The sequence below is a fragment of the Podarcis tiliguerta genome, assembly GCF_965153285.1.
Source record: "Podarcis tiliguerta genome assembly, chromosome: 18".
Taxonomy (NCBI): Eukaryota; Metazoa; Chordata; class Lepidosauria; order Squamata; family Lacertidae; genus Podarcis; species Podarcis tiliguerta.
This window is the reverse complement of record NC_139551.1, coordinates 430,639-448,154: the sequence shown is the minus strand read 5'-3', so window position 1 is coordinate 448,154 and position 17,516 is coordinate 430,639. Positions and strand designations below refer to the sequence as shown.

Sequence of the window (17,516 nt, the reverse complement as noted above, 5' to 3'; positions counted from 1 at the left end):
TTACAAAACAACTGCTTAAAGCAGTGCTTCATCTGCACAATACATTGTTCAGGTACAGTTTCCAATACATTAAGGGTGGCCTGAGTGGGAAAACAAGGGAGATCTGCACTTTCTTTTATATAAATAATAAATTAATAAATTTATTATTATTATTATTATTATCATCACAGCCAGTTACTCTGGTGTTGCTGTAGCCAAGGGGAGCTTCCGCGACCCAATTCCAATAAATAAAAATACTATACGGTTAAGGCTGTGGCCATTACTGGAACAGACATGGATAGGAAAATAAACAGTGACCTCGTGTGGCCATTACTGGAACAGACATGGATAGGAAAATAGGCTGGCAGGCCTCAAGGAGCCAGTGGATCTGGGGGGGGGGGCTGCTGCAGCCTGCTCTGGCTCCCCCCCCCCCCACTGCTTGCCTGGACCACTCGCCCACCAGCTCTCTCTTTCAAGCTGTACTGCACAGCACCACCTGCCTGTGACCAAATGAACAGCAGCGTGACGACATCCTTACCTTTTTATTCTATAGTAAAGGGACGTTCAACTCCCAATAGACTGCGATCTACTCACAGTATTAAAAAACTGGCAGTTATTTGATCTAGCCACTGTCGTTGGATGAAGCCAAAGTTGTTGAGCTTTTTTGGGAGCTTCTCCTACATCCCAGGTCAAAGGATAGAAGATCCTTCTTCCAGCCCACATTCTACAACTGCCTACCCCCCCCCCCCCCCGGACTGGCACACACTTTGTGTTCCTGGCAGAGCAAGCCAGGACAGCCCCACCCTCCCCTTCCTGCCCCCCACCAAAACCTGGCCTCCCCAAATAGAACAAAGGATGTCTTCTGAGTCACACCGCCCCAGAGCAAAAGCCCCGCGAGACACTCACGTGCGTTTTCTCAGGCTCGTCTCCTCCAGATCTGGGGAAGGAAGGAGGAAAAGGTTTTGTCTGTGTTCATCAGCTGGGGGAGAGGCGCAAAGGAGAGGCCAGAGGCCAGCAGAAGGCGACCTGCAGGCGGACAGGGGTAGAGAGGGAAGGGTGGAGGCACAGCGCCCCAAAAGTAACGGCAGGCAGGCAGGGGAAGGAGCGACAGGGACCCCCAAAAGCTGACAGAGAGCCAGAAACAGCGAGCGCCCAAAGGATGGGATGATACAGGGTCCTACTCAGAGGAGACCCATTGAAATCAACAGACATGACTGAACTGAGGCCCTTCCGACTTTACAATTCTCCCACCCCGTGAAAACCGGTTTGACGAGCGACAGAACCGCCCCAAATGAACTCGAGGAGAAGGAGAAAGCAGTTCCGTCGGAAATAAAAATGGATCTCCCAAACCGGGCGAAGTTGATTCCTCAAAAAGACACAAAGGCGCCTTTTGTACGCATGGATGTGGGCAGACACTTACCAGGCAAGCGCGAGGGGTCCTGGTGAAGCAGAAAGATGGGGAGGAAGAGAGAGACAGAGCGTTCAGTGATAGGGGGGAATCGGGGTCGGAGGGATTGGGGCCTTTGGGGGCTTCCTGCCTCGTCGCAGGCTGAGGAACTACATATGCCCAGGAACAGGGAATGTCAGGCTCCATGTGGCCCTCTGAACATCTCTACCCGGCCCCTGCAACACTCCCCAGGCCACCCCTCTCTCTGGCTCTGCTTGCAGCTGCCTTTAGCTCTTCGGCTTGGTGGACAGTCCCTGAATCAAGTGACTTTCCTCCTTCCCTGCTCTAGGTTGTCTTCCGAACTAGCCAGATATTTAACTGGGAATCAACCGCAGCCAGTCCATCCTTTGCAAAGTCAGACTTGCCCCAAAATGGCAGCCAGATACAGCCGTCCCTTGGATCCCAGGCGCCTTGCGAGTCAGATGTTTTGGCTCCCGGATGCCGCAAACCCGGAAGCAAGCGTTCCGGTTTGTGAACGCTTTTCGGAAGCCGAACGTCCGGCGCAGCTTCCGATGGAGCGCAGGAAGCCGATCGGAGGCCGTGCCTCGGTTTCCGAACCATTTCGACTCCCGGAACAGATGTAAGTTCGACAACCGAGGTCCGACTGTATCTGTTTTTGTGACTGCAACCTCGGTTTAAGGAGCCATTGGCACCCGGCTGACGTAGCTAACACTGGTTCCCGGAAGGGCACAAAAGGATTCCCCCACCCTGAACTTGGCCTGTCCCTAAAGACAGAAGATGCCATTGGGGGAGACCCCACACAGAGAGCCAGAGCCGAGGTGAAGGAAGCAGTGAGCCCAAGCGACCCCCCAGGGGGAAGCGGCGAGAGGATCCGCCGCCGCCAGCCTCGGCCGGTGAGACATAACTGTACCAAGAAGCTCGTTCCTCATCTCGCCCGTGTAGCGGGCCTTGGTCTGTAGGTGCACCGTCTTGGTGGCCGGCGTCCTCTCCTTGGCGGTGGTGGGGGTCCTCCCGGGGGCCAGGAACTGGTTGGCCAGGGCCTTTTCGGACGAGGACGACTGCGGAGGGAGAGAGAAAGAAAGGGGCTTGCGACTGTGATAGGAATTTCATGGTCTTAGATATATGGTAATGTTCATAAGTGTGCCAACCAAGCACGTACATAGATCAGCACAGGAAGGCCAACCTGGAACCATTTTGATTCCTAAACTGAGCAAATGTTTTCTCTGCAAGGTCAAACTGGAAAAGCCTTCCCATTGTCTTTTCCTTCACAAATCCTGTCTTAAGGGCATGTCTGTGTTTGAATAGGGTGTGAGCCTGTGACCTGGCCCAGGAACTAAGTATTTATCACTACAAAAGAATGACCAGGCTCCCCAGGCAATCCAATCAAGTGACCATTAACAGGTGACCTGCCAGACAGGAGAAAAACAACATTCAAATTTCCGCTTTAGACCGCCTTTTCTGTGATGTAGGTGGGATGTACCTGAGGGGTGGTCTTAGGTAACACCCCTTTTGTGATGTATGTATGATGTTTCTGGGGGTGGTCTTGATCTACAGGGTGACAATTTCAAAAGTCTTTATAAGGCCTTGCACTCCATTTTTCGGGGTTCCTCTTCTCTCCTGCGGGTGAGGGGAGCACCCTGTTGCAACAGTTCAATAAAGATCAGGCTTACTAGCTGCTTTGCTTCTCAATATTCTCTGCTTGGCCTCTGTTATTCTCTCCTACCAATAGGGAACCTACGTAAGGACTCTATATGGGCTCTTGGATACCCCATAAGGGAAAAGGGCCATTTTTGTTTACAACACGACGACGCAGCCCGGCCTTCTGCTACTGGGGAGAAGGACCCCCACGAAGGAAGTCCGCACACCAAGGGCCTTACCAGCTTGTCTGCTTCCAGCAGCCCCTTCAGGAAATCCACCTTGCGGGAATATTCGTTCAGCACCTCGGGAGCAGGTTTGCTGAAAGGGGAACATCGGGACGTTAAGGAAAGTGCCTGGATCAGGCCGGTGGACTGCCTGGTCTCTGGCATCCCTGCTCTCCCCCTGCCTGAAACCCAATGGTCCGACATGGCAGAAAGCAGTTTCCTCTGTTCCTACATCTGATTCTGGAGAAGGCCCTTGAGGTCAACAGTGTGATGCAGCAGCAGAAAAGGCGAGTGCTGCTCTAGGCTGCCTCAAGAGAAGTCTAGTGTCCAGATCAAGGAAAGCCATAGTGCCGCTCCATTCTGCCTTGGTCAGACCCCACCTGGAGCCCCGAGTTCAGTTCTGGGTACCTCCAGAGGAGATTGACAAGCTGGAGGGTGTTCAGAGGAGGGCGGCCAAGACGATCAAGGGTCTGGAGACCCAAGCCTTGCAAGGAACGGCTGAAGAAGTTGGGAGTGTTCAGCCTGGAGAAGAGGAGACTGAGAGGAGATATCTGAAGGGCTGTGTCACATGGGAGATGGCGCAAGCTTGGTTTTCTCCTGCTCTGGAGGGGAGGACTCGAACCCAGGCCTTCAAGTTCCAAGGAAGGAGATTCCGACTAAACAGCAGTAAGAACTTTCTGAAGGCAAGAGCGGTTCGAAAGGGGAAGGGGCTCCCTCAGACTCTCCTTCTTGGGGGTGTTTAAGCAGCGATTGGAAGCTTTGGTTGGGATTTCTGCCTTGCAGAATTCTATGGTTCTGAGACCTCTGCAGATCCCACCAGGGAAAGGAACTCACCTGGAGTGTTTCTTGAGGTCCAGGAGCATCTCCTCCAGGGCAGAGACGTACTGGGAACGAAAGAGAGGGAACTGGTGTGAGCAACACTGGGCCAGAGCCTTCTTCAAGCGAAGGAGCATTCGGTTTGGAGATGCCACAGAAACCCGCCTTCAGGTAACCTATTTAGGGCATTTAAAGGGGCTTTTCGTGGCCGCACTTCTTCACAGAGAAGTCAGGAGGAAAATGTACAAATGCTAAAAGATTTAGAAAGAAAAATTCAGGTAGCCACTAGTTGGGAGGGAAGGAGGTCAACATTTCAACTGAATCAATATCATAGAAAAATGTTATGGTATTTTAATAATATAAAATGGAAACTTAATAAATATTGCATTTAAAAAAAAAGATTTGGAAGAATCTGGTTTTATTTCAAAATTTAACTGGGATAATTGTGTGATTTATTTTGTAAAACCATTCCCCCCCCCCAAAAAAGGGGGTGGTAAGGCCAAAGGGGGCTCAGCTGGTCCAGCCCTCCTGTCCTCCCAGTGGCTGGCTACATGCACCAGTTTGCACCAGTTCCAGTTGCAACTGGAAGCCGGATTTGACTGTAGCAGCAGCAGCAGCATCTCTCCCCGCTTGCAATTCCTAGCAGAGTGTTAGGACTTAAGGGACGTTCCCAGCCTCAAACTGTGGGGGGAGACCGCGAGGGGACAGCAACCCTCTGGCTCTGCATGACGTGGCAGGTTGATGGGGGGGGGCGGAGAAGCTCCCTCTGTCAAGGTCCTCCCATGGCAAAGCTGGAGCGGAGCCCCTTAGGCCGAGGGCGACACCCAGTGGCGACCGTGTGGCAGGTGGCAAGACATTCCGTGAGATTGCCTTCCACGTCCGGAAGGTTGCCAGCGCTCCAAAAACCTTCTGAAATTACAACCTTCTAGTTAGGAGTGCCACCAAGACCCCCCCCCCAGCTTAAAAAGGAACTTAAAAATGGAAAGCGTAATGCTGGTGGTCAACAAAAGAGGTTCAAAGACCCTCTCAAGGCAAAGCTAAAAAAAATGGAGTATAAACACTGACAACTGGGAAACACTGGCCTGCGAGGGCTCCAGTTGGAGAACAGCCTTGACCAAAGGTGTCCTGGGCTTTGAAGACACTCGAACTCAGGACTCAAGGGAGATACGTGCTAAGAGGAAGGCACGCTTGGCAAACCCTCACCGGGATTAACTCCTGCCTGGAAACCAATGCCCCCACTGTGGAAGGACGTGGGGATCCAGAATTGGCCTCCACAGTCACGGACTCACGGTTAAAACCGTGTTTATGGAAGACAATCTTACTCGGCTACAAGGGATCGAAGAAGAAGTTGTGTGTGTGTTTAAAACAACCTCTCCATTTTTGCTACAATATGATATGACCTCAGAGATTTTCTTTGCGCTTTCAGATTCCTTGCATCTGTTACACGGACGTAAGGCCGAGACTGGTAGCTGGAATGTGTGATCTAATGCAGACATGCCTTTGATCTTGTGCCTTTACGTTCTAATTTGTACTTTTAAAAAAATAAATACCCATTGCTATGCTGCTCCATGAACTTTTTGAAGCAACGGGCAGCATAAAAATTAGTAAACAACAAAGCACAACTGCTGATAATAATTGCAAAGACTGTTTGTAAATAATGCGCATCTACTTGTAAATTTACGTTGAGCCATTTAAGTGATCTTCAGATTTATTGGATTTGAAGTTGCTTATAATCTAGGAAAGATTTTTAAATTCTTTAAACAAGTGAAAGTATTTAATAATAATAATAATAATAATAATAATAATTTTTATTTATACCCCGCCCTCCCCAGCCAAGGCCGGGCTCAGAGCGGCTTACAAGCAATAATAAAAACAAGATGAATGATTACAACTTAAAAACAAAAGTAAAATACAACATGAAAATAATGTAACATTAAAATATTAAAATGTAGCCTCATCGCAGGAGGAGAAGGAAAAGAAAAAAGAAAGAGAGGGAGGGAGGGAATCAAATTGGCTCCAAGCCAAAGGCCAGGCGGAACAACTCTGTCTTACAGGCCCTGCGGAAAGAAATCAGATCCTGCAGGGCCCTGGTCTCATGAGGCAGAGCGTTCCACCAGGCCGGAGCCAGAGCTGAAAAGGCCCTGGCTCTGGTTGAAGCCAATCTAACTTCCTTAGGGCCTGGGACCACTAGGGTGTTGTTATTTATGGACCTTGAGGCTCTCCGTGGGGCATACCAGGAGAGGCGGTCCCGTAGGTACGAGGGTCCTAGGCCGTGAAGGGCTTTAAAGGTCAAAAGCAGCACCTTAAATCTGACCCTGTACTCCACCGGGAGCCAGTGCAGCTTGAAAAGCACTGGGTGAATATGCTCCCATGGCAGAGACCCTGTGAGGAGCCTCGCTGCAGCATTCTGCACCCGCTGGAGTTTCTGGGACAGCTTCAAGGGCAGCCCTGCGTAGAGCGAATTACAGTAGTCAAGCCTGGAGATGACCGTCGCATGGATCACTGTGGCCAGGTCGGGACGGGAAAGGTAAGGGACCAACTGCTTGATGCGGCGAAGGTGGAAAAATGTCGCCTTGGCTGTTGCTGTAACTTGCGCCTCCATGGAAAGGGAGGCGTCAAGGATTACACCCAAACTCTTAACGGAAGGCAATGGCACTAATTGGGCCCCCGCAAGAGAAGGGAGTTGGTCCCTCATCCCCATGCCATCCCGACCTAGCCATAGGACCTCTGTCTTCGAAGGATTTAGTTTCAATCGGCTCCCACGAAACCATCCAGCCACAGCTTCCAAACATCTGGTCAGTGTGTTCAGGGCCGAGTCGGTGTGGCCATCCATCAGCTGAGTGTCATCAGCATATTGGTGACAGCCCAGCCCAAAGCTCCGGATAATCTGGGCAAGGGGGCGCATAAAGATGTTAAAAAGCATCGGGGAGAGAATTGCACCCTGCGGTACTCCACACACCAAGGAGTGGCGCGACGACATTTCCCTCCCTAGTGCCACCCTCTGTCCCCGACCAGAGATAAAAGAGCACAACCAGTTACGGGCTATGCCCTGTATCCCCACATCTGCGAGGCGGTGGTCCAGAAGATCATGATCGACCATGTCAAAGGCTGCTGACAAATCTAAAAGGATCAGCAGTCCTGACCCGCCTCGATCTAGTTGTCTACGGAGATCATCTGTTAGGGCAACCAGAGCCGTCTCCGTCCCAAAACCAGGACGAAAACCGGACTGAAATGGATCTAATGCCGATGTTTCCTCCAGAAACCTACCAAGCTGTTCAGCAACCGCTCTCTCAATTACCTTACCCAGGTATGGAAGATTTGAAACTGGGCGGTAATTGGATAGGTCTAAGGGATCAATTGTTATTTTTGTTATAATTGTTATTTACAATTGTTCTTTTTAATTCTTCAAATCCTGAGAGCATATGAAATTGCGTATTATTATTATTTTTAAAAAACCCCAATCTGATCCTGGAGACCTGCGACCCAGGCAGGCGGCCTCCAGGTGCTGCTGTTTGCAGGGAAAGCTGCCCCTGCCGGATGCCGGCCTGCCAGGCGCCTGTCCAAAGGGGGCGGCTCCCCGTCTCCCCAGAGCAACCCCGCCCTGCATTGCGGGTCCCCGCCGCCGCCGCCGCGCACGGACCTTCTCCAGGCGCCCCTCGTCCGGCCCGCGCCGGTCCGCCGCCAGCGCCTCGCAGCGGCTCAGCAGCCGCACCAGCTTCAGCTCCGCGCGGGGAACCGGCATCACCGCCGCCGCCGCCATCGCTGTGTCAGAGCCGGGAATGAAAACTTCCGGGTCAGGACACGGCCTCTCTGGGAAGCGGCGTCTCCATGGTTTCCTCCCTTTCCGGCGGGCGGGGCTGGGTCGCGCAAGCGCACATAGCCGCCGCCTCCACTTCCGGCGTTCCTTTTCCCGGCGGGACGTGGAGGGAGCAGCAGCAGCGGCAGCAGGTGAGCTCCGGCGGGGCGGCGAGGCGGAATCCGCGGCCATCCTCCGTGGCGGGGCGGCGGGCGAGGCGGAGGGGGGCCCGGGGGAGGCGAGGGGGCCCCGGCCGAGGCGGGGCGGAGGGAGGCGGCTCCCCATGGGGCGCCCCTTCCAGGGCCAGGCTGGGCGCCATGGAGACCCCACTAGGCCAGGTGAGCAGGTGAGCTCCGGCGGGGCGGCGAGGCGGAATCCGCGGCCATCCTCCGTGGCGGGGCGGCGGGCGAGGCGGAGGGGGGCCCGGGGGAGGCGAGGGGGCCCCGGCCGAGGCGGGGCGGAGGGAGGCGGCTCCCCATGGGGCGCCCCTTCCAGGGCCAGGCTGGGCGCCATGGAGACCCCACTAGGCCAGGTGAGCAGGTGAGCTCCGGCGGGGCGGCGAGGCGGAATCCGCGGCCATCCTCCGTGGCGGGGCGGCGGGCGAGGCGGAGGGGGGCCCGGGGGAGGCGAGGGGGCCCCGGCCGAGGCGGGACGGAGGGAGGCGGCTCCCCATGGGGCGCCCCTTCCAGGGCCAGGCTGGGCGCCATGGAGACCCCACTAGGCCAGGGAGGCCGAGCGGGGCCCCGGAGCATGATGGGAAATGGGGGGCGGATGACGCCGAAAGGGACCCGAAAAATCAGAAATCTGCAGGGCCAAAACTTATTAATAAGGAACTGGGGCAATTTGTAAGTTTATCTTAAAAAACCACCGTGAACAGCTCATTTTTTTTTAAAAAAAAATATATGCTTTATTGGTTGAAAACCTTATAGCAGAAAAGTACAGTAGGCAAAGTGAGAAATAAAGAAATAAGCAATTATTCATGCTTTTAGAAGACACCTGAAGGCAGCCCTGTTTAGGGAAGCTTTTAAGGTTTGATGTGTACAGTATTTTAATATTTTTTGGGGAAACTGCCCAGAGTGGCGGGGGAAGCCCAGCCAGGTGGGCGGGGTAGAAATAATAAATAATAATAATAATATTTATTATTATTCCTTGCTTGGTGTATACATTTGTGATTGAGATTTTTACAAGGCTTCCGATCTTCTCCTTTTGCTCCCGAATCAAATTCCTTAAATACCCGCTTAGACTTTAGCTTCTCCATGTTATTTGACTTACTGCCAGTTTTATTTTATAGAAATAGCCTCATTGCACATCAAAGCTCAACCAATGGATTGATCTTTGGGCAATGTTCTTTTATGTAGACTCTGTATATATCCCATCCCATTGCAAACTGTTGCAGCTTGTAGCGTGATGATGAGCTGTGGATATACAGTGGGGGGGGGGGAGTATTTGATCCCCTGCTAAAGTTGCCCGTTTGCCCCCTGACGAAAAATTGACCAGTCCATAATTTTAATGGTAGGTTTATTGTAGGTGGGAGAGATGGAATAACAACAGGAAAAACCCCAGAAGACAAAAGTCAGAGATTGACTTTTCATTCTAATGAGTGAAATACTAGAGAGCCCCATATAGAGCCCTTAAGCGGGTTCCCTTTTCGTAGGAGAAAATAACAAGAGGCCTTTTAAAATGGTTTTTTTTTTGGTTGTTTTTATTTATGTGTTTTGTGGTTTTATAGTATCTTGATTTCATCATGCGAACCGGCCTGAGGGGACCCCCCCCCCCATTTATAGGGCGGTATATAAATTCAATAAATAATAAAATATTATTGAGAAGCAAAGATGCTAGGAAACTTGACCTTTATTAAAGGAAATAAGCAGTTACAGTCTTTGATCCCCTGCTAAATTTGCCCGTTTGCCCCCCTGACGAAGAAATGACCAGTCCATAATTTTAATGGTAGGTTTATTGTAGCTGTAGCCTTGTAGCCCAGTCCAGCCTTGGGCGGGTCTACAGTTTTGTCCCTGACATCCTTGGACAGCTCTTGGTTGTGGTGACTATTTTGGGATCTGCTGGATTGCTTGCTTCTGTTGACAGGTGTCGTTTGGTACTATAAGGAGCTGGGATGACAGGTAAGATCTCTCCCTTACAGAAGGTGCTTCTGATCTCGGCTCGTTACCTGCAGGGAAGATACCAGGTAGCCTGACACCTGGCTGGTTGAGAGGGGATCAAATACTTATTTCACTCATTAGAATTCCTGTTATTATTCTGTCCCTCGCAGAAACCCAGAAGACAAAAGTCAGATATGGATGTGCATTATAATGAGTGAAATAAATATTTGATCTGGTCTCTTCTCTGTGTGTAACGAGCTGAGATTAGAAGCACCTGCTGCAAGCTCTTGCCTGTAACCCCAGACTTTTTAAATAATGGTACCGTATTTTTCGCACCATAGGGCGCACCTAGTTTTGGGAGGCGGAAAACAAGAAAAAAATATTCTGAACCCCAGAAGCCAGAAGAGCAAGAGGGATCTGGCTTCTGGGATACCGTGTGACGGTTCTGGCTTCTGGGGTAACCGTGCCAAGCCTCTTCAGGGCAGCGGGATGAAGGCTCCCCCTGCCCAAAGAGGCTGCGCAGGGCTAAAGCAGAAGCCAGGACAGACGCGTCGCTGAAGGGGCACTGCGCCTTCTCTCTCTCTGCGCAGTGCTTCTCCGTCACAGGAAAGGTGCTGCGCAGAGAGGGAGAAGGCACAGCGCCCTCCAGCGAAGCTGGAGAAGGAAAGAAGGAGTCCCTTCTGTTCCTCCTCCGGCTTCGCACGACAGGCGCGTCGCTCAAGGGGCGCTGCGCCTTCTCTCTCTCTCTCTGAGCAGCACTTCTCCTTCACAGGAAAGGCGCTGCGCAGAGAGGGAGAAGGCACAGCGCCCTCCAGCGAAGCTGGAGATTTCCCCCCCAGGCGCGGGGCTGGGGCGGGGGAAGCTCGAGCTTCCCCCGACCCCAGCCCACAGAACAGGCAACTCTCCGCAAGCCGCGGATAAGAGACAGCTCTGCGCAAGCCGGGGGAGCCCTCCCCCGGCTTGCGCACAGCCACCCAAAGCCCCGGCGCGACTGTTCAGCGCGCCGGGGCTTCGGGATAAGAGACAGCTCTGCGCAAGCCGGGGGAGCCCTCCTGCAGCTTGCGCACAGCTACCCGAAGCCCTGGCGCGACTGCTCAGTGCGCCGGGGCTTCGGGATAAGAGACAGCTCTGCGCAAGCCGGGGGAGCCCTCCCGCGGCTTGCGCACAGCCACCCGAAGCCCCGGCGCGACTGCTCAGCACGCCCGGGCTTCGAGGTGCAGGCAGCTCTGTGCAAGCCGGGGGAGCCCGGGGGAACTCCCGCGGGCTCCCAGGGCTTGCGGATAGCTTCCTGAAGCCTGGAGAGGGAGAGGGGTCAGTGCGCACCGACCCCTCTCGCTCTCCAGGCTTCAGCGAAAGCCTGCATTCGCTCCATAGGACGCACACACATTTCCCCTTCGTTTTTGGAGGGGAAAAAGTGCGTCCTATAGAGCGAAAAATACGGTAATTATGCCTTACTCAGTTGAATTTTCTGGGTAGCCTGGCCATTCCTTGGAGATGGCCAATACTTAGTTCCTGAATCTCTTGCGCATCTTGGTAGTTTCCTCAGCTGAACAGATACTTGCCAGGCTGTATTTTGAAAGGGAAGTGTGAGCCCCTACAGTCCAAATGGAAAGACAATTATTATTGTTCCCATTTCCTTCCTCCTTGCAGAGAAAGATTTGGGGCCAATTTGGGAGAGTCCAAATAGCTTCCGGATTGCTCTCCTGGACACGTGGTTGATATACTTATGTGTTTGCCTGGTACATTTATGAACGTTTTATTCTACATTTGAGACCTTAGAATTCTTATAACGGGGGTGGTGGTGCAAACAAACAATATTTTATTATTTTTATTATAGTTACTATTGTAATTGTTGTTATCTTTTCTGGTGTATTTGATCCCTTTGCAAAAGATGACTTAGTACTTGGTGGCAAAACCCTTGTTAGCAATTTCAGGCGTTTCTTGTAGGCGGCCCCCAGGTTTGCACACATCCCAGGGGGCATTTTGTCCCACTCCTCTTTGCAGATCCTCTCCAAGTCAGTAAGATTTCGAGGCTGATGTGTAGCTACTCAAAACCTTCACCTCCCTCCACAGATTTTTGAAGGGATTAAGGTCCAGAGACTGGCTAGGCCACTCCAGGACCTTAATGTGCTTCTTCTTGAGCCACTCCTTTGATGCCTTGGCCGTGTGTTTTGGGTCATTTTTGACCCATTTTCAATGCCCTGGTATGATTGCCTGCTTCTGTTGACAGGTGTCTTTTGGTACTGTAACGAGCTGGGATGACGGGCAAGGCCTCTCCCTTACGGCAGGTGCTTCTAATCTCAGCTCGTTACATACAGTGAAGATACTGGTTGATAGGGGATCAAATACTTATTTCACGCATTATAATGCACATCCATCTGTGACTTTTGTCTTCTGGGTTTCTGGGGTTTTTCCTGATGTTATTCTGTCTCTCCCAGCTACAGGAAACCTACCATTAAAATTATGGACTGGTCATTCCTTTGTCAGGGGGCAAACGGGCAAATTTAGCAGGGGATCAAATACTCCCCCCCCCCGCCACTGTAAGGGAGATATAAAAATTTGGATTGTTGTAAAAGATGCAGAAGGAAAGAGTTAACAATAAGATCCCCAAAAGGGAGAAGTCCAGGAGATTCTTGGGAATCTTCTTTTTATATAGTATGTTGTGGTGTGATTGTAAATTTTAATGTGGAAAATCAAATAATGGGGGAGGGGGATAAAGAGGAAGAAATGACTATGCCCTATGGAACTCCTTGCCACAATGCATGGGGGTGTCGCAGGCCTAGATGGATTTAAAAGGGGACGAGAGGGGAAAGGCACAGATAAAATATAGTCCAAAGGGTCACCCAGTTGCCCCAAAGTCATGCTTCTCAAACGGGGGTCCCCAGCGACTGTTGGACTACAAATCCTATCATCCCTGAACTCTGACATGTTCAGTGGCCAGGTCTTGTGCTGCTAGGATTGACACAAGTGCCACTGAAGGCTTGATAGTCATGTTCTGTGCGCTTTCATGCTTCGCTGTGGCCATAATAAAAGATTTGGAGTTGGTCGGTCGGTCGCTGACCACTGGTCCTGCTGGCTAAAGATGAGATGGAAGTTGTAGTCGGACAAGAATCCTTGTTTGAGAAACGCTCCCTCGCCGTGGCTTCTGGTATTATTCAGCCGCACAGCTCGGAGCCATCATTGCTCACCGCCTCTTCCTCTCTGAATGTGTCTAATGTGTTTTTATTATGTATTTTGCGGTTTTAGATCTTGATTTTATTCTGCCCGAAGACCCCCCGGGTATAGGGCAATTAATTTCAATAATCCTCTTTGGAAGCCACCCAAGGCTACAGCCGTCACTGGCTCCTGTGGCAAGGAGTTCCACAGGTTAACTGTCCGTAACTGTGGCTGCCCTCATTTGGAGAATGCAATCAGAGCCACCTTCAAATCCTTGCTCAGCCCCAAAGGGTGGCCTTGGCCTCTCCTGCTTCACAGGGTTGTTGTGCGGTGAGTGTAGATGTGGTAATAACAACCTTTCTTTCTCTCTCTAGCCATGGCAATCCGCTACCCGATGGCCGTGGGCCTGAACAAGGGCCACAAGGTGACCAAGAACGTGGTGAAGCCACGCCAGTGCCGACGCCGTGGGGTGAGTTTGGGGTCAGGGGAAAAGGGGGGTGGGTTGCTGGGCTCTCACTCTCTCCAACTCGTCTGGGATCCTGTAAAGCAGACACCCCCAAGCTCAGCCCTCCGGATGTTCTGGGACTCCAGTTCCCATCATCCCTGACCACTGACTGGTCCTGTTAGCTAGGGATGATGGGAGTTGTAGCCCCAAAACGTCCAGAGGGGCAATTTTGGGGGTGCCTGCTGTAGAGGATCTGCAACTGCCAGGCAAGTGTTTCCTCAGACTTGGGGTCCCCAGCTGTTATAGACTACATTTTTAAATGCTGATATTTATTATTCTATATTGTTTTAATGAATGTTGAATGTTATTTTATTTGTATATTGTATTCTGCATATTGTCTTATTTATATGATGTTAGCCGCTCTGAGCCTGGCTTTGGCTGGGGAGAGCAGGATACAAATAAAATTTATTTATTTATATTATTTATTTAACCCCCATCATCTCCTGCCCACCGGTCCTGCTAGATCGGAACGATGGGAGTTGTAGTCTGGCAACGGCTGGGGACCCCCAACTTTGAGAAACAATGCCACTTAAGCTGACAGAATATTCACAGCTTGCAGACTGAGAGAACAATAAGAACTTACCGTATTTTTTGCTCTATAAGACTCACTTTTTCTCTCCTAAAAAGTAAGGGGAAATGTGTGTGCGTCTTATGGAGCGAATGCAGGCTGCGCAGCTATCCCAGAAGCCAGAACAGCAAGAGGGATTGCTGCTTTCACTGTGTAGCGATCCCTCTTGCTGTTCTGGCTTCTGAGATTCAGAATATTTTTTTTCTTGTTTTCCTCCTCCAAAAACTAAGTGCGCCTTGTGGTCTGGTGCGTCTTATAGAGCAAAAAATACGGTAGGTTTAGAGGAGATTGGAAGACATTTAATGAATTTATAGGGGAAACTGTGTATACTTGAAAACGCTTGCAGCATTAAGATAAATTCAACAGTGTAGGTAAGCTTGGTGGATGCAATCATGGAATACCGAATGGTTGAGTTTATGTAAAATGGGCAGGGATTTATGATGTGCAAAACGAACCATGGAAAGAGCAGGAGGGAAGTCTTTGAAGGACGTTAAAATGAGTATTTCAAATTGCTAAACAGAAAATTTAATGTGTGTGCCTCCAGAGACTTAAAACAAACCGGTGTTCTAGTCTTCATGACTCTGAACAAAGGCCCAGTTGAATAGGAGCCTTAAACCAAGTTGCCCACCCGGCCCTCTGTCCACAGTGGCTGCAGCGCTTCCCATTGCTCTCAGGATAAATGCTAAAAATATTGTATTTTTCGCTCTATAGGACGCACCTTCTTTTAGAGGGGGAGAACAGGGGGAAAAAAATTCTCCCCCTGTCTGCTCAGCGCCCCTTCAGCGAAGCGGCAGGAGAAACGGAGCCCCTTCCATTTCCCCTGAAGGGGCGCTGCGCAGAGAGGGAAAACGGTGCAGCGCCTCTCCAGTGAAGCGAAGCCTGGAAAGCGAGAGGGATTGGTGTGCACTGACCCCTCTCGCTCTCCAGGCTTCGGCAAAAGCAACGCATCAGCCAGCTATCCCCTTAATGTTTGGAGGGGAAAAAGTGCGTCCTATAGAACAAAAAATACCGAAAACGTTGGCAGCGTTGATAAATTCAGCAGTGTAAATAAGCTTTGATGGATGCAATGATCGAATACTGAATGTTTAGTTTTTGTGAAATATGCAGGGGTTTATGATACATAAAATGAACCATGGAGAGGAAAGGAAGTATGTTAAAAGGAGTATTTTGAATTGTAAAACATGAGAGTAGAGTGGAACCTTGGTTGTCGAGCGTCTCCATTGTTGTATGTTTTGGAAGCTAAATGTGCCTTGTGGCTTCCACTTTGAGTTTCCCTATTGTGTTGAGGCTTCCGCTTTCAGAACAGTCTTCTGGAATGGATTATGTTTGAAAACTGAGGTTCCACTGTGTGTGTGCGCACGCATATATGTATGTACCGTATTTTTGCTCCATAAGACGCACACACATTTCCCCTTCCTTTTTAGGAGGGAAAAAGTGCGTCTTATGGAGCAAAAAATACAGTTCTTGCTGGCTTTCCCCGAGGAGGGAGAAGGGCAGCCCGTCAATCCTTTCTCCCACCTCCCGGAAAAGCCAGCAAGAGCTACTGCCAGGCTCTGCTCAGCACTCCCTTTCCTCCCTCATCCTGCTTTGCTGGGAAGCCAGCAGAACGAGAGGCTCTGTGCAGCTAGCACAGGGTTTAAAGCAAGAGCCGCTTACAGGCTCTGTGCAGAATCCCCCCCCCTTGTTTCCTCCTCTAAAAACTAGGTGCGTCTTATGGAGTGAAAAATACGGTGTGTGTATAAGGGGAAATGTGTGTGCGTCTTAGGGAGTGAATGCAGGCTGCGTGGCTATCCCAGAAGCCAGAACAGCGAGAGGGGTCACTTTGCAGCGCTCCCTCTTGCTGCTCTGGCTTCTGGCTTAGCTGTGTGAAGCCTCTTCAGGGCACAGGGAGCCTTCATCCTGCTGCCCTGAGGTCAAGGCTTCATGGGGCTATCTCTGGCTTTTGTAGGAGGTTTAAGTATATGTGTGTGTGTGTGATGAAGAGTTGTGCTCTGCCAGCTTGAGTTAAACTCAACAGGGCAAAAAAAACACCAGAAACAATTATTTTTCCCCACTGTCTTGCTTTAATTCTTGTATTTCTTCTCTTCCAGCGGCTGACCAAACACACCAAATTCGTCCGCGACATGATCCGGGAAGTGTGCGGCTTCGCCCCCTACGAGAGGCGCGCGATGGAGCTTCTCAAGGTCTCCAAAGACAAGCGAGCTCTGAAGTTCATCAAGAAAAGGGTGAGTGCTCTGAAACTGGGCACGAGCCAGGAGGGGGGAGCTGCAGGGTTATACTCGAGTCGAAGCTTGACCCACCTAGTTTTAGAACAAAAAACTGGGAAAACTTCTCTCGAGTATAAGCCAGTTCACCACACCACAAACCTGGTGGTGGTGGAAGAACAAGCAGCCCAAAAGGAGCAGTTCCTCCTCCTTGCCTGCCCTTGCAAGAGGTGGGACAGGGCTCCTTTCGGGCTGCTTGTCCTGCCGCCTCACTCGAGTATAAGCAGAGGGTGGCTTTTTCAGCATAAAAATGTGCTGAGAAAGTCGGCTTATACTTGTATTTTTTGCTCTATAGGACGCACTTTCCCCCCTCAAAAAAGGAAGGGGAAATGTTTGTGCGTCCTATGGAGCAAATGCAGGCTCCTTGGCTTCAGCGAAAGCAACGCGAAGCCTCCAACGTGCAGAGGGAGCGCTCCCTCTACACTCTGGAGGGTTCACGTTGCTATCCCTGCAGAGTAAGAGGGGTTGGTGCGCACTGACGCCTCTCGCTCTCCAGGGATAGCCGCCTGAAGCCTTTGCAGCGCAGCGGGTTCCTTTTGCTGAAACCAGGACTCTCCTGGCTTCAGCAGAGAGGGAGAGCTGCGCAGCGCCCCTTCAGCAAAGCGGGAGGAGTAGGCACTTCCAAGCTGGTATCAAGGTAGGCACCTCACACCCAAGTCCTCCCTCCGGGGGGCGGGGCTGTACATGTGGCCCCTGTAAGTGCACACAATGTGTAGAGCAGGGCCTCCCGAACTTTGTACTCTTTTCTGACTAGGACCCCCCCCTCCTTGGGGTCTGATGGCTTCTTTTTTGCTTCCGGCAGGTGGGCACTCACATCCGCGCCAAGAGGAAGAGGGAGGAGCTGAGCAACGTCCTGGCGGCCATGAGGAAAGCAGCCGCCAAGAAGGACTAGCGGCTCCCTGTTCCCCCCAAAAGAAAGCACCCAATAAACTTATTTCAAATAAATAAGTCTGGATGCGTCATCTGTGGGGATGGAGGAGGGGTGTTACCATATTTTTCGCTCTAGAAGACGCACCAACAAGAACCACTGTGTGGCTCTTGCTAGCTTTTTTCCAGGAGGTGG

The 17,516-nt window shown here is 51.2% G+C and overlaps 2 protein-coding genes across 4 annotated transcripts; one reads left to right on the top strand and one right to left on the bottom strand.

The window, feature by feature from the left end:
• Positions 1 to 359: 359 nt before the first annotated feature.
• On the bottom strand, positions 360 to 7,831 carry LOC310668722 (vesicle transport protein USE1-like). 3 transcript variants are annotated; one of them, XM_083422074.1, is made up of 5 exons: positions 7,706 to 7,831; positions 4,084 to 4,133; positions 3,265 to 3,343; positions 2,298 to 2,445; positions 360 to 916 (listed from the first exon to the last, which is right to left on the bottom strand). In XM_083422074.1, the coding sequence occupies exons 1-5, from the start codon at positions 7,823 to 7,825 to the stop codon at positions 882 to 884; spliced, it is 432 nt and encodes a 143-aa protein (XP_083278200.1). In that variant the 5' UTR covers positions 7,826 to 7,831; the 3' UTR covers positions 360 to 881. The 3 variants fall into 3 exon arrangements, with proteins under 3 accessions (XP_083278200.1, XP_083278198.1, XP_083278199.1); XM_083422072.1 differs by having other exon boundaries at positions 360 to 2,445; XM_083422073.1 differs by having other exon boundaries at positions 360 to 2,445; positions 4,084 to 4,241; positions 7,706 to 7,819.
• A 5,605-nt stretch (positions 7,832 to 13,436) lies between these two features.
• RPL36 (ribosomal protein L36) lies at positions 13,437 to 17,401 on the top strand. Its single transcript, XM_083422018.1, has 3 exons — positions 13,437 to 13,585; positions 16,280 to 16,414; positions 17,256 to 17,401. Exons 1-3 carry the CDS (start codon positions 13,493 to 13,495, stop codon positions 17,343 to 17,345), a joined length of 318 nt encoding a protein of 105 aa, XP_083278144.1. The 5' UTR covers positions 13,437 to 13,492; the 3' UTR covers positions 17,346 to 17,401.
• Positions 17,402 to 17,516: the final 115 nt, after the last annotated feature.

Excerpts from the sequence above, each read along its gene's own strand:
- LOC310668722 (XM_083422072.1), bottom strand. The coding sequence starts at position 7,825 with ATGGCGGCGGCGGCGGTGATGCCGGTTCCCCGCGCGGAGCTGAAGCTG. Across the intron at positions 4,134-7,705 it reads ACGAGGGGCGCCTGGAGAAG|TACGTCTCTGCCCTGGAGGA; the intron begins GTCCGTGCGCGG and ends TTTCGTTCCCAG. Across the intron at positions 2,446-3,264 it reads TGCTGGAAGCAGACAAGCTG|TCGTCCTCGTCCGAAAAGGC; the intron begins GTAAGGCCCTTG and ends CTCCCTCCGCAG.
- RPL36 (XM_083422018.1), top strand. The coding sequence starts at position 13,493 with ATGGCAATCCGCTACCCGATGGCCGTGGGCCTGAACAAGGGCCACAAG. Across the intron at positions 13,586-16,279 it reads GCCAGTGCCGACGCCGTGGG|CGGCTGACCAAACACACCAA; the intron begins GTGAGTTTGGGG and ends CTTCTCTTCCAG. Across the intron at positions 16,415-17,255 it reads TGAAGTTCATCAAGAAAAGG|GTGGGCACTCACATCCGCGC; the intron begins GTGAGTGCTCTG and ends TGCTTCCGGCAG.